Source organism: Cavia porcellus, unplaced genomic scaffold, assembly GCF_034190915.1.
Source record: "Cavia porcellus strain 051 isolate PalLab524CR breed Dunkin Hartley unplaced genomic scaffold, mCavPor4.1 scaffold_9, whole genome shotgun sequence".
Classification (NCBI taxonomy): domain Eukaryota; kingdom Metazoa; phylum Chordata; class Mammalia; order Rodentia; family Caviidae; genus Cavia; species Cavia porcellus.
Window position 1 is genome coordinate 5,961,448 of NW_026947492.1, and position 26,114 is coordinate 5,987,561.

The 26,114-nt window shown below is 48.3% G+C and overlaps 1 protein-coding gene across 3 annotated transcripts; it reads right to left on the reverse strand.

Moving 5' to 3' along the window:
* Positions 1-16,507: 16,507 nt before the first annotated feature.
* On the reverse strand, positions 16,508-24,738 carry LOC134477608 (syncytin-2-like). 3 transcript variants are annotated; one of them, XM_063255779.1, is made up of 2 exons: positions 24,524-24,738; positions 16,508-19,241 (listed from the first exon to the last, which is right to left on the reverse strand). In XM_063255779.1, exon 2 carries the CDS (start codon positions 18,359-18,361, stop codon positions 17,330-17,332), a length of 1,032 nt encoding a protein of 343 aa, XP_063111849.1. In that variant the 5' UTR covers positions 18,362-19,241; positions 24,524-24,738; the 3' UTR covers positions 16,508-17,329. The 3 variants fall into 3 exon arrangements, 1 of the variants encoding a protein (XP_063111849.1); XR_010049640.1 differs by lacking the exon at positions 16,508-19,241 and adding an exon at positions 23,478-23,718; XR_010049641.1 differs by lacking the exon at positions 16,508-19,241 and adding an exon at positions 23,478-23,779.
* Positions 24,739-26,114: the final 1,376 nt, after the last annotated feature.

Sequence of the window (26,114 nt, forward strand, 5' to 3'; positions counted from 1 at the left end):
AGATCCAGCATCTGAAAACTTGCTCGGCAGTCCTGGAGTGGGGCCTTCAAATTCTGAAGGGAAGTTGGTTCAAAGCCAGGGGCTTTCATTGGCCAGCTGTCCACTGACCATGGAGGTCAAACAGGAATGTTTTCACAAACGGTAATCCTCAAAAACGCGGTTTTCCCTGTACTATATGTCAGAAAACTCTGGAGAATGTCTCCAGGAAAATAAGAATAAATGAAGAGAAAGCCCTGCAGTCCAGACAGAGGCTCCAGCACAGAGGAGAGCCAAGGAGGGCCCTCCAGACGGATGAAGGGAGCCCAGAACCACCTGTGAGCTGCAGGCGGACAGGGCAGGGATCTGCCCCAGAGCAACAGGTCAAGGGCCTCCAGGCGGACTCTCACAGACCCTAGGCACTGAGGGGAATTCTGCTCTATCAGAACACCGAGGGCAAATAAGAGGTAACTTGGGGGCGGGGTGGGGCCTGGGCGTGCTCAGCAGTAATTGTAGAAAATAGAAAGTTATTCAAGAAGTATGTAACCGTGGTTCATCATATAGCTCAACCTTAATACTCATGTAATCAGTGTAAGTATTGAATATGTATTTAACGCCCAGATTGTAAGATGTCCACATTAGAACTGAGTGGTAAAATGGAAAACAGAGCAAAAAAATTAATCTACATTTTAGTTGTAGGAAGTCAACAGATTATATCTAAGATTTTAAAACATGAAATAGTAATGCTTGCTATTTAGAAATTTAGAGGAAAAATATCAGGAAAGTCACGTTGCCTTGTCTAAGTGTGGAAATTGATGATGGAGAGAAGAATGAGGAATTTTTATATCTCCCCCCCCCCACTTGCCCGGGGTAAGGGGATCGAACTCACAACCTCACGCTTGCCAGGCAGGTGCTTGTGCTGCTGAGCTAAATTCCTGGCCCTTAGAAGGAGGAATTTTTTAAAACACGTTTTTAATATAAGACTCATTGAGCATTTGACATTTATGTCTACCATTAGTGTGGTAGGCATAAAAATATACATTAAATTAAGGGAAAAAAGCAACACAATAAAGCTGCTACATCACGGAGCTGGTAAGCATACACTCTTCAGAGAAAGGATTAAAACAACCAAATGTTAAAGAAGGGTGATGTATGGCATGGGGCAACTTCTACATTTTCCTACATGGGTAAGGAAACTGTGGTATCTCAGCTTCTAGAAAGAAACGAAGGTGATGTGCTCTGGAAATTGGGATAAATGACTCAGAACATTATCTCTAATGACGGGGAAGGAGACTGCTGTTGAAAATGCACACAGAGAGAGCAAATGATTTCATGAAATAACGAGGGCGGGAGAAACTGCCTTTCTAAGTTCATGCCAAGCTTATGTAATGTGTAACTTTAAATACACACGTGCAGGGGAATTAATTGATACGTTAAACTTAAATTGGAAAGTATGAAATAAAAATAGGACTGTGGAGGGAAATATGCAGGCAAAGGCACATCTGAAGTTGGAATTCAGAGAGCAAAATTGTGCACAAGCCAAAACAAAAAAGCTGCATAATTCATAGTAGAAAGTCTAGTAGCCCTAACTATCTGTTTAATAATAATAAACCACTAAATTCATAAAACAAAGCTACACATATCAAGGAGAAACAGAAATATTATTCTTAAAAGTTAATATTGTTTTTGGTTTGGATGTGATTTCTTCCTTCAAGGGTTTCTTATTCTGGAAGTTTGGTCCCCAGCATAGCAGCGTTAAGAGGAGACAGCGCCCCCAGGAGGGAGGGTTTGCATGAGGTAGCTGGGCCACAGGCTCATCACCCTTGGAAGAAATTAATGCTGGTTCCATGCAATGAGTTCTTGCACGAGCCAGAGTTCCTACGAGACAGTAAAGCTGCGTCCTCAGGTCTGGCACCCTGCCTCGCCGTGCGACCCTTGCCACCTCGATGTCCTCCTGCCAGGACACCAACCACCATGACACCGTTACCAGAGGCCAAACCAAGGGAGTCACCAGACTCACACTGTCATCCTCCAAAATTTTGAACTAAATAAACCTCTTTTCTTTGTAAGGTTCTCAATCTTGGTATTTTGATACAGCAGCACAAATCCTACTGATTCACATTCCCTACAAGCAAGGACAGGAGGGCAACAGACACAGAGCCCAGCAGAGTGGGCTTTCTATGAAGGGCAATTTGCAATATCTAATTTACTAGAGCACATAACTTTGGTCTAGAAATTCTATTTCTATAGATTTGTCCTATAAAATAGGTTGCACATTGTAAAAGTCCTTACAATAATAGTTATTGGTGCACTTTTATAATGAAAAAATATTAAGGGCAATCAACAAGTCATGAGTATGACATTAGCTGGCAGCTTATAAGAATGTAGTCCACCCCAGACCTTATAAATTAAAATCTCATTGTTACCACGATCCCCAGTGATTTCTGAACACCTTAAAGTTTGAGACACAAAAAGCTTATTAAATAAATTAAAGTAGCCAGTCAGCAGCTCCTGAGACCCGGCCATGGTGGAACCCAGGTGGCTGCACAAGAAAGCAATCAGCCCTCCCTCTTGGTAAGCACCTCCCTCCAGTGCCAGCCAGGAGGAGACCCAGTGGCGGCTCCCGTGAGCCTACCTGGGCCTACCTGCGCCCACCTGCAGGCTGGGAATCAAACATCCCAGCCCCTCCCACTCACCCACACCCCGCCCCCTTAGCAACTGGGGGCAGAGGTCTGAGCATCTCTTGGGAGGATGACCGTATGCAGTATAGCAAATATGGGGGATTTCCTTCCGTCTTCTGTTTGAAGGCAAAGGTTGTTTTCATTGTTTTGTTTCATTATGATCAATTGTTTTACTCTATTCAATATTCTCTTTCGATTGGTTTTATAATGTGCTGACTTTGGTTTGATTTCACTATACCTGATTGGCTAGACAACTATGGTGAAGCTAACGGGATACACTATGGCACCTATGACTGCTATCCCAGTTTCCTGCTGTGAAGTTCTGTACCAGTTTCACTGCATTGTCTCGATTGGCTTTGTTCTGTCTTGTTCTGTTGTATTTTTACTACCTTCAAAATGAAGAAAGAAAGAAAGAGATATAAAGAAATAAATTAAAGTAGACTATCAAATGAAGCTTTATGTATATTCAGCGGACTCCTGAATGGACTCCTCCGTGTAACAATGTGGCATCACCTACAGAGCACACTGTGAAACAAAGGGGGTGGGGGAGAAAGTCACAGGGGTGCCTTCTTTACGTTCACAGCAGAAAGTGGAAGGCACACTGCGCCCTCATAAGCAGACAGGCAACCCCACTGGCTGCTGCGGTTAAGCCGCGCTTTCCTCCCCATGCTCTCGTGATCGTGGTCAGCACCAAGCGTTCATTTTTCTTTTTCAGTGTTTTTATTAGCACATGTTTGCACTACGTAATGATCACATTTTTGTGGGGAGCTGGCACTTGTGATGATCTTCGATCCTTTTTCACCCCCCTTCCCTGCCATCCGCCACGGCTCCCTTCAACTTCTGACCCCTCCCCATTACAAAAAGCTCTGTTTCTGTTTTTCTTTGATTGTTTTTAAAATCCCTTTTCCCTTCCTTCCCTCTTTCATTTCTTCTTCCTCTTATTTGAAAAATATCTCCCTATTTCCTATTATCTCACCTTTATTTTGCTTTTTATTTTTTATTGTTTTGCTCTTTATACTTTAGTTTTCTCAATTAAGAGAAACCACACAATATTTAAATTTATGTGTCGGATGTATTTCACTTAGCTTTACAGTCCTGAGGTGCATGCATTTACCTGCAAATGCCTCAAGTTTATCTTATTTGTTTACTTTGGTTCTTCATCTATATTTTACTGTCTCATAAGAGAAACTGTGTGATATTTAAGTTTGTATGTTTATTTCCTTTTTATCTCAGCCTTTGGAGGAAATGATTAAGGAAAGGAATTGGGGCTGAGCATGGGGGCTGTGTCTGTCACCCCAGCACCCCGAGAGGCTGAAGCAGATGGACCACAAGCTGGAGACCAGCCTGGGCTCAGTGGCTCAGCCACTGAGCGAGACCCTGTTTCAACAAATAAAACAAGGCTATTGTGGTAGCACAGAGTGAAGGTCCTGGGTTCAATCCCAGTGCCACAAAAGAAAGGAGAGAAGGGAGGGAGTGAAGGAGGGAGAGGGAGGGAGAGAAAGAAAGCAGGAGAAGATGGAGAGGAAGTAGTTCCCTCCACCCTCGGCTGTGGAGGGGTTGCTGTTTGAACAAAAAATAGCAGCCCTGATTCTGCCCGTATTTCCTAGCCTTGTCTGATACCTATGCAGAACTTAGAGACAAAATGGTCTATTGTGTAAAAGCCATCCCCAAACTCTGTCAAACACAGATACATACGAGCACACACACACACACACACACACACACACACACACACATACTCACGAACACACAGCTTTTGGCATTTCTTCCCTCCCATTTAGACCCAAACTGCTGGGTACCAGCCCCTTCCCACACCTGCCTGAGTACCAGCATGGTCATTTGCCACTTATAATTGCCTTCTCCTGTGGTCAATAATCATTTTGTAAATGACACCCTAACTGTCCCTAAGAGCTATCTCAAAAGCAGGTATTGATTAGCCCTGGGGGAGCAGGGCCCTCTCAGGTAGCTGATGACGGACCTTGAGACCCGTGGACAGCCTCCTCAGACAGCACAAAGAAGAAAGTAGGGTAGAGGTGATTAATGGCCCAATTTGTCTTCCCTTTTACCCAAGAGATTGACAGGAAGGCAAAGCAAAGGCTCCAGCTTCCACACCCAGGCCTGCAATCGATCCCATAAGCCAACCCGGGCCTGGGCCACAGCACCCCACTTTGTGGGTGAGCTATTAGAAAGGCATTGTTGGGAACCCAAGAGAGCAAGTTCCATCTGGTTTGGAATGATGCTCTGCTTATCTGTTGCTAAGGAACCAACCACTCCAAACTGAGTGACAGGAAACAAAAATTATTTTGTTATGCACACAGATTCTGGGGGTTAGAAATTTGGACTAGAAGCAACCATAATGCTTTACCCCTGCTTTACATTACCTGGAGCCTTGTCCCAGAACTCTGACAGCTCGGGGTACTGGGAACAGCAGACGCCTTCTCCATCCTTGTGCCTGGCACCCAGATTGGGCTCAGCTAGGACGGCACCTACCTGTGGCTCCTCCACCTTACTTGGGCTTCCCACCCACAGGTTAGCTGGGTCCTCAAACACATTATCCCTAAGGAAGTATCCAGAAAGGGAATGTTCCAGAACAACCAAACAGAAGCCATGTGGCTTTTTGGACTTAGACTCAGGGTATCACTTCCTCTGTATTTGTCTGAGCAAAGCAGTCAACACCCCATGCCAGTTCAAGGAACACAGATGACTCCTCTTACTGGGAGAAGTAGCTACACTTGGAGGCTTTCTTTAAAAAAAATCACTAAACCAAGGATCGTTTCAAAGAGACTTTCTAGGGTAGGTAGGCCAGCTAAAACTCTACAGAAATAAAAAAAGAACTATCAAGCTACAAATTATAAAAGGTTGATTCAGCCTAAACTTTGCTTGAAGCAATCGCATCTAAATCCAAGGCCCTGAATGGCCTTGAAGTCTACAACCACAAGGAGCCTCAGTTACTGGTCTATAAAAGGGAAGAATGGTGTCATGGTTCATGTTGGTGGCCCCCAGGCCTCAAGCTTTTGCATTGTGCATCTGTGATTGGTTCATTGTCTAGTGCTCGGATTGGGGGTGTAAGTGCTACACCAGCCTAGGGGTAAAGCCAGGATGTGATGTAATGGCAGGAAGAAGGTGTGTATCTCTCTTGCCCATTTCTGCCTTGCTGTTTGCAGCCACCATGAACTGCGGCCCTGCCATGCCACCCTGCCTTGGAGCCAACTGAGTATGAACTGAAACCTCCAGAAACTGTAAGAAATAAACCTTTCCTTTCCCAACTTTGGGCTTCAGATATTTTGGCTCAGCTGCGAGTAAAAAGTAACTAAGACAAACAGCATCTTCTGTTCCCACCTAAGTGCTGCTAAAATAATGGGGGGGGGTAATGAATTTGAAAGTGGATTTGAGGTGGATTGTGATGATCTTGTGCTGCTTCTTATCAGGCTTAGCAAACAAGGATTTGGTGTTAGTGAAATTTTAACCCAGGAATCCGAGTGGTTAATCAGTCCAGCTGAGCTAGTTCAGTTGGCAAGAGGCGGGCAGGGCAGGTCTGATGAAATGTGCACTGTTTTATCATGAAGGCTTCTGGACTTGGACACAAAAAGGCAAGAGAGTCCCATTTGTCTCTGAATTGCAATCTCCTGGAGGTGAATATATTGACTTCTGGTGACAAATCCTGTTGTCTAATTCCAAGGAAAGAACTGATCTTGGGTGACAATTTTTTTATGAGACAACAGAGCAGGACAGGAATGAGGATAAAATGGTAGAATGAGAGAGGAAGTGGAGTCAAATGGAGAGAGTTAGCGTCTCAGAGAAAAACAGTCGCGAGACAGGGAAGCACAGAGAGCAGAAAACGGGTTTCTCAGAGCGGAAGCCAGCACCCAAACGGGCCATTCAGAACCCCTCTGTGTCCTGAGGAGAGCTCATGAGTTGGTACCACACTGCTCTCCATCCAGGGAAAGCTGCTGGCCTCAAATAGGCTGGCCTGAGAGTCTGCTGGGAAAAACACTTTGGGAGGACGGGGTTAAGGGAAGAAGGCAGGGTATGTGGCCAAAGCTGCAGCCCCCTAGTTCAGGGGAGGTAACAGCACAGCGGGAGCAGGCTGCGGCCAGCCAGCCCAAAGACACGCACCTCTGCATGGCTGACACTCAGGGTCCCGCTAACCTCTTGAGGTGCCCCACACCCTCTGCTCAGAAAGTTGCAGGGCCGTGGAGTTCGGTGGACAATTCAGGGATCCCAGCGGGCCCTGTGTGGGGGGAAGCAGGGCAACTTCTCCATCTGCCATGCCCCTTCCCCAAGCTTCAGTCACAGGTCACTGTGCAGACTTAAGAATTCACTGAAAGCCAGGTCCCCAGCTGGAATTCAGGCAAGTGCGGTGGGGGTCTCATGGAATCACCACCAAAGTGCAGTCTGGCTTTGCTCTGTTGGACCAAAGGAGGACCTAGAAGAAGGTGCTGGCAGGAGGATCCATTCCGGAGTTAGAGGCGGGACAGGGTGAGGGAGACCTAATCACCAGCAGCAGCAGCCCTGCCACTCTCCTCTGGACTCCTGTCCCAGCGCTGCAGAGCTGGAAGAGATCTGCCATTTGGCCAGATCTTTCAGGCTGCTCTTTCTGTGTTGATTGACTCTCTTGATTAGAAAAGTCTCCTTTGGGATCATAATGCCTCTGAGAACCTTCTATGATCACCCAACCCTCCCCGTGGCTCAAAGTCAGAAAGCCTTCTGCTTTGTGTCTATACCCCCAGGAACAACAGCACTGGGCGTTTCTGACACTGTGTGACTCCTGACTCAACTGGATCAAATGCTCTTCCGCAGCAGGGATGGGCTCAGCCTCGTGCCCACAACCCAGGGTTTATAAATAGGTAATGCACAAAACAAAATACATTTCTCATCGGTCCAAACAGCCCCACTGGGACTATGCCAGCACAATACCCCTTGTCCTATCATAGAAGGCACTCTCCAGGCTGACCAGTCCCTGTCCTGAAACCTTAGCTTCTAGCCCCTTTCTCCTGCCCTCCCTGCTCCTCTCACCATGCAGCTGTGCAGTCTCCACACCCCCACCTGCCGTCTTAGGCACGCCTGCTGCACTCGGGGCTCCCTTTGTGTCTGGCATTCCCACAGCAGTCTCTCCAGTGACCTCAGCCCTCCACTGACGTGAGACCAGCAAGCGGAGCCCATAGTAAGACTGAGGTGGAGACACAGACCTTGGCAAGTCATCTTGGTCTGTAGACCCAGTTTCCTCATCAAGATTTCTTCTAGCTCTAAAGTTTGATTGCATTAATAAATAAATATAAGACCTTTCTTTCACTTGACAAAGTTTTATTAAGGAGGTACAACATGCCAGGCTGGGTGCCAAAACTTGGTAGAAAATCAGAGATAGTTTATGAAGGGAGCAAAGCCCGGCAGCTATCTCCACAGCCTGCTCAGAAATGCGAGGTGGAGACTGTTGCTTCCTGTCTACCTTCTCCCACAGATTCTACCCTCACAGAAAGCAGTGCCCACCTGGCCATCTTAACCGAAAAGTCATCAAGCAGATGTGTGACAATCCTATCTACACTTGTTTTTGGGTTTGAGATTTTGGGTTTTTTAGTTCCTACTGCAGTCTGGGTACATCCTTCCTTCTAGCCTTCTGTTTAGGAAGATCCCGTGACTGAGATCCGGTGTCCTGCTTCACTGCTTTGATGAGAAGGATGTTTTCAATTCAGGAGGGAAAGGATAGGGAGCTCGTTTGGTCTTTAGGTCAAGTCACTGTCTTTAAGCAAGCTTTGTTAGCAATCAAACTGGCATAATAGTCTTATCTGACTCCTGTGTGTAATTCCCAATTCAAAGCCTCCAGCTGGATGACATGATTCATCATCAATCCCTTTCTTCCCAGTTTGAAAATGTGGAAGGGGCCAGGGATTTAGCTCAGCGGCATAAGCGGCTGCCTGGCAAGTGCGCAGTCGTGAGTTCGACATCTGGTGCCAAAAAAAAAGAAAAGAAAATGTGGAAGCACAGTGCATATTTCTCTGGTGGGAGAGCCAGACCAGCCAAGGCAGTTGTAATCCAGGAACAGTGCTGTGGAACATCAGCCCAGTCCTGTAGGTCAGAGAGGCTTCCTGAAGGAAATAAAGTCCAGGAAACTGGAGGAGAGCAGGCACTCAGCAAGTCCTGGGAGAGGAGTGGCACCAGCAGCGCATGTTCCGGGGATGGCTGTGGTACCCCTGGGGATGGTTCCTTAAAGGAGGAGCTGGGCAGTGGATATGTGGAATAAGAAAGGATATGATGAGGGTGTCCCACAGCCAGGAAGGCCAGCGGCCATCACAGCTGTGTTACCCAGCTTTCCGTCCCTCCGATGAAACACTCGAGATGACCGAAGTGTAGGCAGGAAGGGCTTGTCTTTGGCTCAGAGTTTTATAGGTTTCTGCCCATGCTCTGCTTAATTTCCCCATTGCTGTGAGTCTGTGATGGTCGCACACCGCAGAAGTGTGTGGAAAATGAATTTGCTCACTTCATGGCTACAAGAGGCACAGAGAGAGCGGAAGGGGGGCAGCTTCGTTTCCGTGTCCCCTGCTAAGCCACAGTCTCAGTGGCCTAACTTCCTCCACCAGGGTCCTACTGCTTAGAGGCAACAATACCTCTGGACACCACGTGGGCCTGGTGACCAAGCTTTTAGCGTGCAGGGACATATTACATGATGGACATTCAAGACCCAAACTATCACAACAGTCAGCTAAGTGGAGCTAATGGTGGGGTGGACTGGACAGGCTGTCAGGAAGAACCATGAAAGGATCGGACGCATACTCAGGAGGTTAATTTATATTGTTAGTGACAGACTGGAGGAGAAGGCTGGTGGAGAAATAGAAGTTGGACAGCTGGCAGGTTCCTAGCTGTCCACAGGGCAGCTGCCTCCTCCAGGATTTGCCTGGCGGCAGGACCCCAAGACCCAAGGGTTCCCACTTTCCAGTCACTTTTTTTTTTTTTTGACAAGGTCTTGCTGTGTAGTTCAGGCTGGCCTTGAATTCTCTATGTAGCCCAGGCTGGCCTCAAACTCATGGGGCTCCTCCTGCTTCAGTCTCTGGAGTAATGGGATTAGAGGTGTGCACACCATGGCCTGGACACCAGGCACCTATTTCTGGCCTGAGTCTGCTCTTCCAATTCTGACTAAAAATGAGGAAGGAAAAAAAAGAGGAGGGGAAAGAGGGCACAGCACCTGATACCAAGGTGTGTTTTACCATCACACTGATGCTCCCCTAATTAATACTGGGAGGCTGTGCATACCATTTCACTATTTTCGCTCTGCTGATTTGCCCCTTGGGACAAAAGGAAATTAGAATTAAGAAGAGACAATGGAATTGCTGGCAGGATTATTAGCTTCAATGAAGTTAATGAAGGGAGTGGGAGGGAGGAGGAGTGAAGAGCCTCAGGGGCTGTGACTCAGGCTGGGAGCCGCAGGCAGGCAGAGGCGCAGGAGACCAGGGCAGGAAGGACTCTCTGCCCTTCTGGGCCCTGAGGTCCTGGTGAGCCCCAAGATCAGGGGCTTTAGGGGAGGCCGGATGCCACGGGAGAACAAAAGCCAAGCAGCTGGAGAGATGATGCAGTGTGAGACAGTTTGGGTGCCCTCCAGACACACAGAGTCCAGTTGCCAGCCTCCCTAAGGATAAAGGAAGTGGCCTTATGTTTCCAACGTGACCCCGACAGATACTCCAGCTCCTCTCTGGGAGGTAGCAAATTCCTGCTCAGGCTTCTGCCCCAGGTACTTCATAGCCCAGGTGTCTCAAGCTCAAAGAATACAACATATGTGGAGAAATCCAAGATATTTAGGGTCCAAGGCACTAAGAAGAGAAACAACATTCAGGTCACATGATATAGGTGTGCGTGCGCGCACACACACACACTTGCATTCACTCACTCTCAGCACATACAGCTAACCTACCCACATATGCTCATAGACCCAAAATTGGGCACCCCTGTGTGCACTCTTGCACCCTGACCCATTTGTCTTAGGACAGAGCCCACCCCTAGCTCAGACCGGAGTTTCTCCTTTGCATATGCATTCAGAGGCCAGCTCCCCTTTCCTGCAGCTTCAGGCCAGCTTTGCTCAGCCCCCCACCTGGCTGATGCTCCCTCCTTCTTTCTGTTGGTCTCACCAGACCACTTGAGGAAAAGGTGGGAAGGGTCAGAGGTCACTCAGCAGGTTTACCGGGACCATGAGGCTCAGCTCTCTACAGCTAACCCTTGGTTTGTTTTTCCCTGGAAATGAGGCAACAAGGCGCTCAGAAAACACAATGCAGTTTCATTTCCAGGGTGGGTTTTCTCCTGCTATGTAGCTCATGAGTCACTAGATTAGCACCTTTCCAATTACTGGGAGGCAAAAGCCCTGTTATCATAGAAACCCTCCTGCAGAATGACGGCTCTGTTCTTTCTGACGGCAGCAGCCAGCCCCACAGAGAGCTGCAGAGCTCAGCAAGCTGCGAGCCTGGTGTTCCAGGCAACTTCACGTCCTTACTTCAAAAGTGAACTTTAAAGAACTCTTGTCACAGCCTCAGGAGCACGTCGCAGGCTCCACGGGACACACCAAGACGGCCCTTACAGGGAGGCTGAGGAACAGCGAGGGCACACATCCTAACGACCCCACACAGAATCAAGGTGCCTCGGACTGCCCCACGGAGAGAAGTCCTCAGCATGGGAGGCTGTCCAAGCTGAGGGACAACAGTGTGCCACAGAGGTGGGAAAAGTCACTGAAGAATCCTGTGAGAAGGCGGATGGCACCCAGTTAGCTGGTGGGTGCTACACATGCTGACTCAGACGAGCAGATGGAGTTGCCAGGCCTCCGTTAGGTTCAAGGGCTGCCTTGCACCTCAGGGGGCAACACCAGGGGCAGTGCACTAAGCGGCATAGTGGACTCAAACTTCCATTTCCCTGGGACATACAGTGGACCACAGGGTCCCCTCTATTAAGCTTCCACTTCCTTGATTGTAAATGGAGGCAGATTGGTATATACCCTTCCTCAATACTGCGCTCTTCTCCGTGGAGACCGTATCTGGACCCAGTAACACTGCTGGTGTGATGCAACCCGTGGCTTCAGTCAAGCCGAGATCCTCACTCCTTCCCCACTGCCGCAATCCATCCTGAAGCCCAGAAAGGGCCTCACAAACACACCTGCTGGCTTTTTGTAACATATCATTCAAGGTCCCAGGTAAATTAGATGAAGAACAGTAACAGCAGGTACCGTCTGCTGAGCACTAGCACAGACTGCCTGTGATTTCCTCCCGTTGTCCTGGAAAAGACTGTTATTATATCTTACCAATGAAGAAATGACCCTTAGAGAAGAGAGCTTAAGTAATTCGACAACAGGGTTCAAACTCAGGTAGAGTTTGATTCAAAATCTGTACTTTCATCTCTAAGACGTATCACCTTCCAACGTGCAGGTTGCATTTCAGGTCTGTGATGATGGCAGCCTTCCTCAGGCTTTCTTCTGCTCTCCTCAAGCTACAGGCCATCAGCATAACCTGACTACCCATGAGCCTCCAGGAGGAAGGCACTTGGGGCATCTTGACTCCTAGAGCCCAGGGACACTCAGTTATCACTCAGTGGGCAAGCTTTGTGGAGGAGGGAATACCTGTGTGTAAAGACACAGAAAGCTTGCTGCCCCTCTCTTCCCTTCGGTTGGTCCCTCCCAAATTTGAAAAGAGGTGCAAGGTGAACTCAAAGGGAATAGAATATAGCACAAGGATGGCCTTGGCAAACGCATGCCTGATACTTGGGAAGGTTGTAGGCTGTAGGATCTGGTTTATTCTATTTTCTCCATTTTATGTATTCCGGGGGGATCTTACTAGTAGTCACAATGCAATGTTGTCCTTTGGTTTTGGGTCTTGATATTTGCTGTTTAGTGTTGCTTTGTTTTGTTTTGTTTTGTTTTCATCCACAACTGAACTGTGATCTAAAACCAGAAAGCCCTGCGTGTTTCTCATCACCAATATCTTTGCACGCTCTGACCAGGTTTCTTAGAAGTTCCCAGCCGGTGAGCCTGCCGCTCAGTTTGCTGTTCCCAAGAAGTACAATCCTCGTCACCCTCTCACCCTGTCAGAGACCCGCAAGGGGAAACAAAGCTCCTGGAAAGACAACAATTTTTAAAATCTCTATGTGTACATGCATGTGTGTGTGTGCACGTGTGCGTGTGTGTAAGGCATTCTAACACTCAACTGCACTTCAGGCACTAATATTTTAAACTTTTGTTTAGGGTCTTAGTCCTGAAATTTCTCTTCTTCCCAGAGAGATGAAGAAGACACGCAGGCTTTCAGCATTTCTCAGAGCTAGTTTTCTGTGAAGCAAAAAGATCATTTGTTGGTACTGATACTCATCTCCTTTTTATACAGTCACACTCCATGAAGGAAATTGGAGCTGGCAGCAGTGCCCACCACATGCACTCATTATTTTGGGTTTTTTTCAAGCTACATTTTCTATAACTCAGTGGATAACTAGATAATTAGAATTGGTGGTGTTACGTAATTAGGATGTTCAGTACTTCCAACTATTCCTCTGAAGTCACTTGCATGAACTACATCAGGGAATAAAATATCTAAATATTGCAGCAAAAAAATTTATTTTGCCTCAACTGCTCTGTGGAAGAATGAGAAATCCTTATATCATCTTCTCAGCTCTTTTGTAAATCATTAGTCAAATCTTGTTACTTGACAGACTGTGGGAGTGTCACGGAAGCCATCAACGCTCAAAGGGTTCAAAGGCTGGGCTAGAGAGGACAAGTTACAGTCTGTTCTGACTAAATTGGATTGTTTTCTCTTTCTACCATACCTGATATGAACTACTAATTGTAATAATAATACAAAATAGCAATGTAATGGCAATTTACTACTTACCAGGAACTGTGCTGAGCACTTTATATTCACTAATTTTTTTATATTTACTCTAAGAAAAATGTTTTGTTTTCCCATATTTATGGATGAGAGATATGAGCACAGAAAGATCACATAATTTGCCCTAAAATATAAAGCTAGTGTGTCGATCACTTCCTCAACACCAGCAACTTAACCAAGAGTTTGATTTTGGCTCACAGTGTCAGAGGTTTTACACTGTGGGTGGCAGACTCCAAGGCAGAAACATCATGGCGGAAGGGTCTGGTGGAAGAAAGCTGCTCACTTCATGGCTGCCAGGAAGCAGACAGAGAAGGGAGGAGCCAGGGACTGGAATGCAGGCTTTCAAGTCATGTCTTCAGTGGCCTGCCCCCTCCAAGCAGGCCCTGCCTGTGAATGTAAGACTTCTGGGAGACATTTTATGTCTAAACCATAACAGCCAGTAAGTGACAGAATTGTAATTCAAATCCAGGTTTTCTTGTTTTAAAATGTATTAGTTACCAGTGAGTGACCTTCCATTCTGCCTACCTATCTGTATCCCTAAGTAAAGGATGACAATGTGCCAACCATACTACTTCCCCATGAATTCCAAATCCCAATGACCACCCCAGGGTTAATTATCTGAAGAAGGTATTTTCATGGAAGGTATTCTCTAAGAAATTTACATGGGATCTGCCTCTGTCAAGCTTCTCCCTTATCAGCTGTCCTGGCCATCTGACCTTCTTCCACTGTCCATGTACAAATGGAATCTTAATGCTGGCTTCTGAGGGGCCTCAAACATTCTGCAGCCCAGTGTCCTTATTTTGAATAGAGAGGGAAACAGTTTGTTAAGGTCTCCACGCTAGTCAGCTCTCCACAACTGTGTCTAAATATCAAAGATAAACAACTTAGAAAGGAAGAGATTCATTCCAGTTATGTGTTTAGAAGTTTCCTTGGCTCCATTGCTTTGGCCTGGTGGCAGCGTAGCGCACCGTGGTAGGAGAGTGTGGCAGAGAAGCCGCTCACTTCTGGCAGCCAGTGACCTAACCGCCCTCTTTCCTGAAGACTCCAGGGCTCTCACTAGCTCCACGGCTAGGGTCTGAGCCTTTAACACATGGGCCTTGGGGAGCTATTTCAGGTCCAAACCATGGCACGCCTTGTCTGACATCACATAGCTGGTAAACAACAGAGCTCGATCTAGTGTCCAGATGTGGTCATCTGTGTTGAACACATGGGCCCCTCAGCTGTTTCCAAGTTTATCTTCCACGGCATGTCCCCTCCCATGAACAATTTATCTGTCCTCTTAATATGTCCCCAAACTCCACCACCTCTGGCTTTCTGGGTAGACTCTTTTCAAGCAGACTCCTCCTGATTTCTGAATCGTGTTAGAGACCATCTTCACCTCTTTTTTATTTCTGTTATATCTTTTTTATGGTGCAGTGCCCTGAATTCCAATTAGTCTCCCAGTCTGGAGAAAAGCTTTCTGTTTCTCTCACTCTTTTTTTCTACCCCTCAAACTTCCAAGCCTTGGAACTAGGCTCTCTCCAGTAAAACTCCCACAATATGTGAGAAACGGGAGATCCACAGAGACAATTCCATGCATACTCAGAATCTCCAGGTCCCACCCTTCTATACCCAACCACCTCCACTGGCATCAAGAACCCTTTTGCCTTTGATGGGGACTGAGCCCTTCTGTACTGACCCTTTAAGCCCCAGATGTCCCCAACTGTATAGCTAAGGAAATGGCTTCCAAGGTCCCTTGGAGTAGTTGGGTAGCTTTACTGTGTGTCTCCAAGTCTCAGTTTCCTCATCTATATGATGGGGATAATAATACAATTCAATACTATTTGTAAACAGAATCAAATGCATAGCAAGTCTCAATAAACGTTAGTGGTTGCATTCTCTAAAGACTGCTTTGAATAACATAGGGAAATGAACAAGTGGCTAGAAGTGAGGCCTGTGTGCAATGCTGGACCACAATGTCCCCAGATGAGACCTCTGAGAAGCCTGGGGAGGGCAACCCCCACGGGACAGGAGGCTCCTCTGTACCAGCCAAGCACAGCTTTCACCAGATCTAGGGCTAAGTCTTAGAGGATGTGACCTCCCCGAGGACAACCAGGATGTCTAATGCTGATCACACCACCATGTAGTCAGTTAGCAATCTGTATCTTTAATGGGCCTAATTTTGTGCTTCCAAAACTCGTATGTCCGAACTCTCAGTACCTCAGAATGTACCTACATTTGAGACAGGGCCTTTGACAATGTAATTAAGTTAAAATCGGTGCAGTCCCCAATCTAATATGACCAGTGTCCAATAAAAAGAGGAGATGAACACCCAGCGTCAGAAACCAGACACATGCACATGCGTAGACATGATCAGATGAACACGCAGCAAGACAATGACCCTTCAAAAGACAAAGAGAGAGGACTTAGAAGAAACCAAACCTACCAACAATTTGATCTTGGGCTTCTGGCCTCCAGAACTTTGGGAAAATAGATTTCTGTTGTTTAAACCATTAGGTGGTACTTTTAGGGCAGCCCAAGATGACTAAGTCCGTTCGCTCCTGAGAAGAGCTCGCTGAAGGCTGAGTTGGTTGAGTGACTGGCTGGGACACATATACACAATCCAGATGTAGCTTGTGCTGCTGGTCCTTCATTTACCTTTCTTACTTTTTATTGAGAAATCTGCAGGGCTCCTGGGGAAGCCATATGGAAGCAATGAGTGGAGGTCTAGAGAAAATAGAATACAGCAGTCAGCCTTCCTGTTTAAGGGGACACATATCAGCTCCTCAGGACTAAAATGGCTTTTGCAGTGCTATGTTCAGGCACTCGGTATTGGACTATGCTGATCCAGATAGCACGGACCCTGGCTTGTCTCATCTTGACTCAACTTTGAATGTGGCACAGCTAAAATAGTACAGAGCCACAACCTTTCAAAACAGCTCATCTAAATCCTCATCTGGTCTCTTCCATAATATTGCCTGTCACTCACCCTCCTCCTCCTCATCTACTATTGTCGATGTCGCTCCCGGCCTGCAGGAAGAACACGCGACAGATTCTGACAGTGTGCAACCTTGCCTTTATTTGTCTCCACGTGGGCCCCGCGAGGCCTCCTCTCTGTCACCAGCCCTTTCTCGCCGGTGGACTTTCTCTATCCCTCTTTGTGCTTCTTCTCGTGGCAGGAAAGGCATTCACTTTTATAGGGCAACAGTAGCCAATCAGTTCAAAGCGCGCGATGCGGGCTGACTGGCTAACATCAGCTGTTGCTAGGCAGACTATCTTACAGAGCGGGTTGTTTAAGTCGCCAGCACAATCAGGGGGCAGGAAGCAGGCGCCAACTTGACTCACTCGATGGGAGGGGCAATCTAGCTCAGGCTCCGCTCCCACCCACAGGCCCTACGTCCGCCAAGTAAGGCGACCGGTGTAGGCCGCGGCTCCCAACATCTCCCCCTATTTTATTTACTTTGAATGAATGTATGCATCGCAGCCCGCCCTGGATCGAGTGCAGAGGCTTATGCCCTGTGTTGAGACCCACCGTAGGCCCTTGGCTTGGACCCTGGTCGGCCGTCCCCGGGTCCACCAAGGCCTTGAGACCCTCGTCCTTTTTCCAGGGCCAGGAGTGAACTGGACGGAACCTGGATGCACATAGGCATGCACTCATGCCCCTCCGTGCGATCCCCTCGGAGAGACATCTAGATCTGGGCAGATTCTAGTAATCCAGCGGCTTTCGTGCAGTATGGGGTAGGGCCTGGCTTAGGTCGAGTCGTGCTGGGGAGGCACGCTCTTACCCGTCATTGACTCACCTACCCTGCTGTGTAGTGTCAATAGGGAAGGAGTGCAGAAGACCCGCCACATCTAGACCCGGTCGTAGGCCAGTCGAGCGAGCCATGCGTAAGCCTGGGGGTCATTGTGCCCATCACGGGCTGCTGCCAGGGCTGCATGGGCAACCAGGCGTACTTGACGCCGGGCCGCCGCAAGGCGCCCATTAATAAATGATGTGACCCATCGGAGCAAGCATGGTCCTATAAGTAAGAGCAGAAGCAAGGAGCACAGGGGACCTAACAATGGTAAAATATAGGGGAGCAAGCCATTCCAGGCTCCCCAAAAGGGGTTGTCTTGTAGTTCTTTTCTTCTCTTTTTTAGGTCTTTTTGCAGTTTCTTTAATCGGTCTCGAACGATTTCGGACTTGTTGGCATAAAAGCAGCATCTTTCCTGTAAGGCAATACAGATACCTCCCCTCTCTACAGTGAGTAGATCTAGGCCCCTTCTATTCTGCAGAACAACCTCTGCAAGGGAATCAATTTGATCTTGTATCTCCTGAAGGGTTCTCTCAACTATAGACATGTCTTCTATCAATTGCTTGGATAACTGAGTATATTTGGTTAATGAAACTCCTAGGCCCGCAGTCCCGGCGGCCAGGGCTCCAGTTATCCCCAGACCAGCCAAGAGAGGTAAAATCAGTACATCTCTCTTATGTCTTTTTATAAAGGTGTCCACAGCTGGGATGGGCATGGGTTGGTCCCCAGGGACAATACCAATGTCAGGCAACAAGTAAGCTAGGCCACATAGGCCGGTCCAATTACTGGGCAGGTAGGTATAAGCATGACCATTGCCGCAAGCAAATACTTTGCCAAAGGGGGCACATAGCGGCGAGCTACTACTTACATTGGTTATGGACTCACACGAGGCGACTGCCAGCGCTCCAACAACAATATCATAACTATTATTTTGTGGGTACTTTTGGAAACAGGATGCATTAAACTGTCCCATAAACTGGACCCGAAATGGAGGCCCATGTGAGCAATTATAGGGTGTGCTATAATTGTAAGGCTCACTTTTATAGTCTCTAAACGGCATGGCCAGCGGCCATGATTCTCCCATCATCATACACAGCCAACAATCGGAGGCCAGCCCTGGGTCAGTAAGATTGAGTGCTTTGTGGGTAGCCTCTAATATGGATTCAGTAGCGGGGTCAAGGTTAATGCCTCGGGATTTTGGGCGTAGGAGTGGATGGTAATTGACTTCAGGGAACGGATTTAATTGTTCCCATCACTCGATGACCTGTTCCTGCCGGTACTGGTCTTGGACCCCTCCACCGTCAGAGATGTGAACGGGAGCGGTCATAGACCAACAGACCGTTTCTCCAACCTCTCCATTACAACCCGACTGCATGAATGGAGAACTGCCTACAGCAGCGGGAATATGGTTAGGGGCAACAGGGCTTTTAGTTGTAGTTAGCGTTGCCATCCAATAGGTTGTACTCTTAAGTTTGCATTGTTTTGTCTCTGTATAGCATGTAACATGCATGGATTCCTCAAACTTAGTGCAGGGACATGTGGCGAGATCACCAGGCCCTGAGGGACTCACCTTAGGCTTAAGTATGCACTGATAGGATGGTTGACTAAATCCTCCTGCAGTGGAGGGGTACACAACTGAGAATGCTGTTTTATCCCCACAATCGGTCCCTGGTCCTTTTTTGGCGCTAGGTGGTATACTGCTTACCGTGCCACCTCCGCAATCGCACGGACTTCCAAGAAGGCTCGTGCGAAGATCTATTCCAGAAGCGGGGCCCCCCAGCCCCGCATGTACCATACTTATCCTGAGGAGTGCTAGGACAACGCCCCCAACGAAAAAAGCAGCCTTTTTCGGGTTCATCTGGCTGTCAGGCCTGCTGCTGGTCTCCGGCAGGACAGGATTAGTCTTCAGTCGAAGGGCTTGTTGCACGCGTCAGTCTTTCTGGGACCCACAATGGTTCTCGTCCCGGTTCCTGCGGGAAAACACAAACCGCACCTCGGTTCCAGCTGACTACCGGATCCGGGCCCATCCATTGTCCCGTCAGGACATCTTTCCATTTTACCCATCCCTTATTGCTAGGAGATGGATTACAATGCTCCATAGCCGGGGGGTGGTTGTTATTGTTCAGGTTTAAAAAATTGTATGTGAATAGTGCCATGGATAGCCGTGCCTTTGGGGGCAGGCCCTGGCCTACTCCCCCTTTTTGTTTACATAAGATTTCTTTGAGGCTTTTATGAGCTCTTTTAATAATTCCTTGGCCTTGAGGATTATATGGGATACCATGTTTTAAGTGTACTTTTATAGTCTTACAGAACTCATTGAAGGCTTTTTCTGTATAGGCTGGTCTGTTGTCTGTCTTTAATATTTTGGGCTTGCCCCATGCGGCCCAAGCCGCTAAGCAGTGATTGATCACATTAGATACCTTTTTACCTGTCTCTGCAGTTGCGAATATAATATGAGAACAGGTGTCCGTGGAGACATGGACATACTTAAGAGATCCAAATTCTGTCATGTGTGTGACATCCATTTGCCAAATATCGCCAGGGATCAACCCTCTGGGGTTAACCCCCATTGATATGGCAGGCGTGTGTGTGGCGCATGAGCCACACAGTCGCACGATGTCCCGCGCGTCAGCCCTGGAGATGCGGTACTGGTTGGCTAGCGTCCTGGCATTGACATGGAATTTGTCATGGAACTGACGGGCTTGCTCTATTGGAGATAACATATTGAAAATCCATAACGGGCGAGTGGCCACGTCAGCAGCCGCATTGCCCTGTACCATGGGCCCTGGTAGGTGTGTATGTGCTCTTATGTGAGTGATGTATATTTTGTTGTGTCTATTTATGAGCAATGTCTGGATAGACAAAAACAAGTTAGTTACTTTGGAGGTTGGTTTAATTGGGCCTGCAGTCTCAAGGACCTGCATGGCATTGACAACATATTTTGAATCAGAAACAATATTAAGGGCCCCTGGGAACTTCTCGAGGACGGTTTGTACAATTTGTAACTCCACCACCTGTGGTTGATCTGGTTTAAACTGTATGTTAACTGGGGGCATGCCTGAGACCACATAGGCCCCTATCCCGGTTTTTGACCCATCAGTATAGACTGTTGTTGCAGGAGTAAGGGGTGCAGGGGCGGTGATTTTTGGAAATATCACCGGATGTTGAGTAATAAACTGTAGTATAGGGTCCTTAGGGAACTGATTGTCTATCTCCCCAAGAAATACACATCTCAGGATGGCCCAAGTATCTATGCAAGCAGTCAGAATTTTTATTTGAGAAGCGGTATAAGGCACCCGAATAGCGTGAGGCGTGGAGCCAAAATGCTGGATGGCTCTACTATGTGCCTCCAGAGCCAGAGAAGCAACTGCTTCCGGGTAATGTTTAATAATCTTGGCAGGTGAAACCTTAGGGTGCACCCACAGAAGTGGTCCTTTCTGCCAAATCACTGCCGTGGGCTGGGAACTGGTCTGCAACAAGCAGACCTCAAAAGGCTGTTTTGGGTCAATTCTCTGTAATGTAGCTTTGCTTAGGGCCTCTTCTATCTTCTTTAGAGCAACTCTGGCCTCTGGGGTGAACTCTCTAGGGGAGGCAATATCCGGATCCCCTCTCAGGAGATCAAACAGGGGCTTTAAGTCTGAATTAGGGATGTGCAAGTAAGGTCTGATCCAATTTATATCTCCCAGTAACTTTTGCATGTCATTTAGGGTTGTAAGATTATCTGTTCTGATGGTTACCTTCTGTGGAGAAATCGATGTAGGGGAGACTTTGGTACCCAAGTAAGTCACTATGTCTCCTCCTTGAATCTTGTCAGGGGCAATATGTAAATTAGCCTTTCTCAGGGCCTTGACCAGTTGGCCTAGCATATCCTCTAACCTATTTATGTCCTTCGCACTGATCAGCAGATCATCCATGTAATGAATGCACCTAACTCTGGGGAAGGCTTTGCGTAGGGGGGCCAGTAGGGAATCAAGGTAAATCTGACACATAGTGGGACTGTTGGCCATACCTTGGGGCAGCGTTATCCACTCGTATCTGAGATCAGGGCTTTCTTGGTTAATGGTGGGTAAGGTAAAGGCGAACCTATGGGTGTCCTCTGGATGCAGGGGGATTGAGAAGAAACAGTCTCTAAGATCTATAACATAAACTGGCCAGGACTGAGGGATGGCTGAGAGAGCTGGCAGCCCCCTCTGGACCGCCCCCAGGGGCTGCATCTGCGCGTTGACCGCCCTTAGATCATGGAGCAGCCTCTACTTACCTGATTTCTTTCTAATAACAAAAACAGGGGTATTCCAAGGGGAGGTTGATGGCTTTATGTGCCCTGCCTGAAGCTGGGTTTTGACTATCTCGGTTAACGCTAAAAGCTTCTCCTTGGGTAGGGGCCACTGAGGTACCCAAACCGGATTCAGGGACTTTCAAGTGATCTTAATTGGAGTAGGCAGGAGAACTTCCTCAGCGGCCCCTAGGAAAAACCCAGCCCGTGTCTACCTTCCCTTTTTTCTACAGGTACGGGAGATGTCCGGCCCTGCAGGGCAGAGCCCAGGCCCTTGCCGGGGACATATCCCTGATTCTTAAGTATACCCTTGGCTTGGGGAGAGCAGGTGGATATAAGAGTGACATCCATCTGAGTGAGGATGTCTCTTCCCCACAAAGATACCGGCAGCTGTAGAACAAAAGGTTGAAAATGTCCTTGGTGACCCTCCTCATCACACCAAGGCAGGGTCACGGCACTAACCTGGGGGGCAGCCACCATCCCCAACCCTTGGAGTGTGTTATCAGCTGTATTGGTGGGCCAGCTAGAAGGCCAGTCCCTCTTGGAGACAATGGAGCGGTCTGCCCCTGTATCCAGGAGTCCTGTTATATTTCTACCATTAACCCTGAGCGAGAGCATGGGTCTTTTATCAAGAGTCATATGAAGTCCTTCAAAAATTTCTCCAGAGGAGCCAAAACCCTGATCCCCTCTAACCCGTTGTCTAGACTGGAATCTCTCATGGAGACTGGGGAGCAATAAAAGTTGTGCTATCTTATCCCCCTCATTAATCACCATGGTCCCTACATGAGATTGGACCATAATCTTAATGTTTTTTGTGTAGTCTGAGTCTATAACCCCAGGGAGCACGGTAAGGCCCCGGAGGGCTGTGGAGGACCGTCCAATCACTAAACCAACTGACTTTTCAGGTAGCGGTCCTTTGAAGGTGGTCCTGACCACCTGAACGCCCATATCGGGCGTTAATAGGAGTCTGGAGGCGACACAGAGGTCCACGCCTGCTGACCCAGGGGTAGCCCTTGTGGAGGGCTGCCACCTTGTGTTGTCCTGTCTAGGGGGCGGGGGCCCGTCCGTAAGGAGGGCCCCCTCTGGCCGTTTTTTGGCTCCTGAATCCCCCTGCCACTAATGCGGTTTCCCTGGGCATCAAAAACTGATCTGCAATCTTTCGCTTTGTGTGTTCCCTTCCTGCATCGTTCGCACACGCCTATTGGCCCTTCCCGTGTATTAACACTGTGCGGACAGTCTCTCCTAATATGCCCTGGTTCCCCGCAGCCAAAACATCCTTTGGGCTTACGATCTCGCTTAGGTCCAGAAGCATCCTTAGCTTGTGCTGTCGCGGCTACAAAGGCCGCCGCAAGCTTTGCTGCAGTCATCTGCCCTCCAATCTCCCTACAAATCCTAATCCAAGCATTGAGATCCTTGTTTTTATGCGGGGCAAGAGCCGCTTTGCACTCTGTTGTGCATTGTTCAAAAATGAGTTGTTTGATCAGGGGCTTTGCCACCTCTTGGTCTGAAAAAACTTTATCGCCCGCGTCTTGCATCCTAGCCACGAAATCAACAAATGGCTCTGTGGCACCCTGCACTATCTTTGAAAGGCATAATGAGGCCGCCCCCGCACCGTTCACCTGTTTCCATGCGCGGAGCCCAATATTAGAGATTTGGTCATACACCTCATTGGGGAACTGAGTTTGGTCATCCCTATATTTACCTGAGCCCTGGAGCATATCTTCGTTCCACCTTGCATGCCCCCTGCTAACATTCTTTTTTGCTTGCTCGATGGCAAACTCAGCATACCAGGCTCGCCAATCAAGATAACTACCCGAAGGAAGGCATGCCTTGGCCAGCTGCATCCAATCACCTGGTGTAAGAGGCTGAGAGGCAAGATTCTCTAGCATAGCTATAGTATAAGGAGCTGTGGGCCCGAAGGTCGTGACAGCGCTTTTTAATTCTCTAATCTGTTTTATTTCAAACGGTTCCCAAACATTGCGCCCTTGGCCTGGGGCCATTTGCACAGGATATACTCCATAAAGACCGTAATCCATTCCTTGCATCGGTGGATCCCCTCCGGGCCATCGTTCACCCCTCCATAACCGCCCATGAAAATATCGTCCGCCCCGCGGCACAACGTCATAAGACGGCGGTCGCGACAGAGTGGAACGGGGCGTCACTTCCTGTGCCGGCTGAGAGAAGGGAGGGTTCCCTGTAGCGGCCTCTCGGCGGGGAGCCGCTTCTGGAAAAGAGCTCCAGGGCGGAGCGGATGGCTCTCTGTCTCCTCCCCGCCAGAGAGCGCTCAGGGGCCCTTTCTCCTCTCTCTGCTTTTCCCGGGCAGCGCACGCACACAATTCCAATTCACGGCGCAACTCGGCATAGGGGTTTTTGGCCTCTCGGCTTCCTGCCCCACCTTCTGGTTCCTCCTCGCTATCTAAGTCGGAGGACTCTAGAGCTTGGGTGTCCTCTATCTTTCCCTGGATTTTTTCCCCCTGGACAGATCCCTCCCGAGAGCATTCCGACTTTGCCTGCTCAAAAGCCTTGCGTGCGTCTATGATTTCCGCGTCTCTAACTGCCGACGGGAACCCCTTCCCCTCTCCTTCAAGACACGCATGTATCATTTCCCACAGGGGGCGAATAGCCGGCGAAATATCGCCTTCCAATTCCACCGAGGCGAGGTCCCCGCCTAACTTCTCCCATGACGGCAGGTTTAAATGCCCCGTGGGTAAAAACCAGGGAGCCACCCTATCTACCTCTGCTATGAATAGTTCCAGTGTTTTTTGACCTACCCTGAGGTCTCTAGCTTTTAAAAGCTTTCTAAGCGCCTTTACCAAGGGCCGCGCCTCCGCGCTCGGTAAATTACCCATCTCTAACCTCTAAGGGCTGTAACTCACCGCGTGTGACTTAAAGAACCCGTCACCTACGCGTGAGCCTGAGGGGAGTCTAAAAGCCCTGTAGGTGTGCGCCACCCAGAGCCCAGGCTTATCCCCAACTCACCTGTCCGGCAGCACCACGCTGGAGCGTTGCACACCACCGCCGTGTCTCGGGGTTGATCAGTCCCCGTGCGGGTCACCAAATGTCGATGTCGCTCCCGGCCTGCAGGAAGAACACGCGACAGATTCTGACAGTGTGCAACCTTGCCTTTATTTGTCTCCACGTGGGCCCCGCGAGGCCTCCTCTCTGTCACCAGCCCTTTCTCGCCAGTGGACTTTCTCTATCCCTCTTTGTGCTTCTTCTCGTGGCGGGAAAGGCATTCACTTTTATAGGGCAACAGTAGCCAATCAGTTCAAAGCGCGCGATGCGGGCTGACTGGCTAACATCAGCTGTTGCTAGGCAGACTATCTTACAGAGCGGGTTGTTTAAGTCGCCAGCACAATCAGGGGGCAGGAAGCAGGCGCCAACTTGACTCACTCGATGGGAGGGGCAATCTAGCTCAGGCTCCGCTCCCACCCACAGGCCCTACGTCCGCCAAGTAAGGCGACCGGTGTAGGCCGCGGCTCCCAACATACTATAAGTAGCCATCTACCTTCTTAGCTTGACTGGGGACAAGCATAACTTCATTTCTGCAGGTGTCCCCAGAGGGCTCCCAAGGCCCCTGTATGGCTGAGCATTGATAGAGTGGTTGTGTTTTTACTCTCTGCAGGAAAATGTGGCTGGAAATCCCAGAAGATGATAGCAGCCCCAAAAGCAAACAGACAATGGACTTGGAGACTTGTGAGGTAAACAGATTCTGCTGAATCCTTTAAATGAAGTTTGCCCATGGTTGTCAGAGCCTAGGGACTGACTGTGGTGGGCAGAGCCCAGATGTTTCATGGGCATTTACTCTTCTTTGCACCCCTCACAACAGAGCCCAGAGCTTTGCAGAAAGGTTAGATATTTATCCAGATTACTCCTGATTTGGGGGGAAACAATCACTTGGATATCATTCTGTGTGTGACCACCACCTAAGGCAGGATTCAGGATGGAGGGGAGTCGGGTTGGTCCATGGAAGAGGAGGAGAACAAAGTGAGTAATAATGGGTGGTTCTAAAGGTTGGATCTGACACTGGCTGGAGATGCACACATCACACCATACTATTCTCCTTCCAAAAGTGTACCTAGGTCATCAGCAAAATCTCTGGAAGAGGAAGATACAACAGCAAATGAGAAGTTACAGCCAGGCTAGGGATAAACTTTGGGAAGAAACAGAAATAAAATTCAACATATTCAAAATATTTCCTTTCCCTTCATGCCAAAGGATAATCACAGTCCTACCATTGTACACTAGCAAAAAGAGCTTCTTTATGTCTATATGACCAAAGTACCTGTAAGGCTGCCATACGTATGCATTTTCCCCCTCTGGGTGACCTAATTGATATGTTAATCAATGCTCCCCTCTGTAAATAATTGTAAATCCCTGGGAACCTAATGAAATTGATATGTTAACCATTGTTGCCCTCTACAAATAACAGATGTGGTGCTAAAATAAGCTGACAAAAGATGGTTAATTACTGCTAGACTACTCCGTCCTCTGCCAAGGAAAACATTTCCTTAGCAGATTTCCTGATCCACACCCATAACCCCTTACTTTGTAAACTGTGATATCCTAT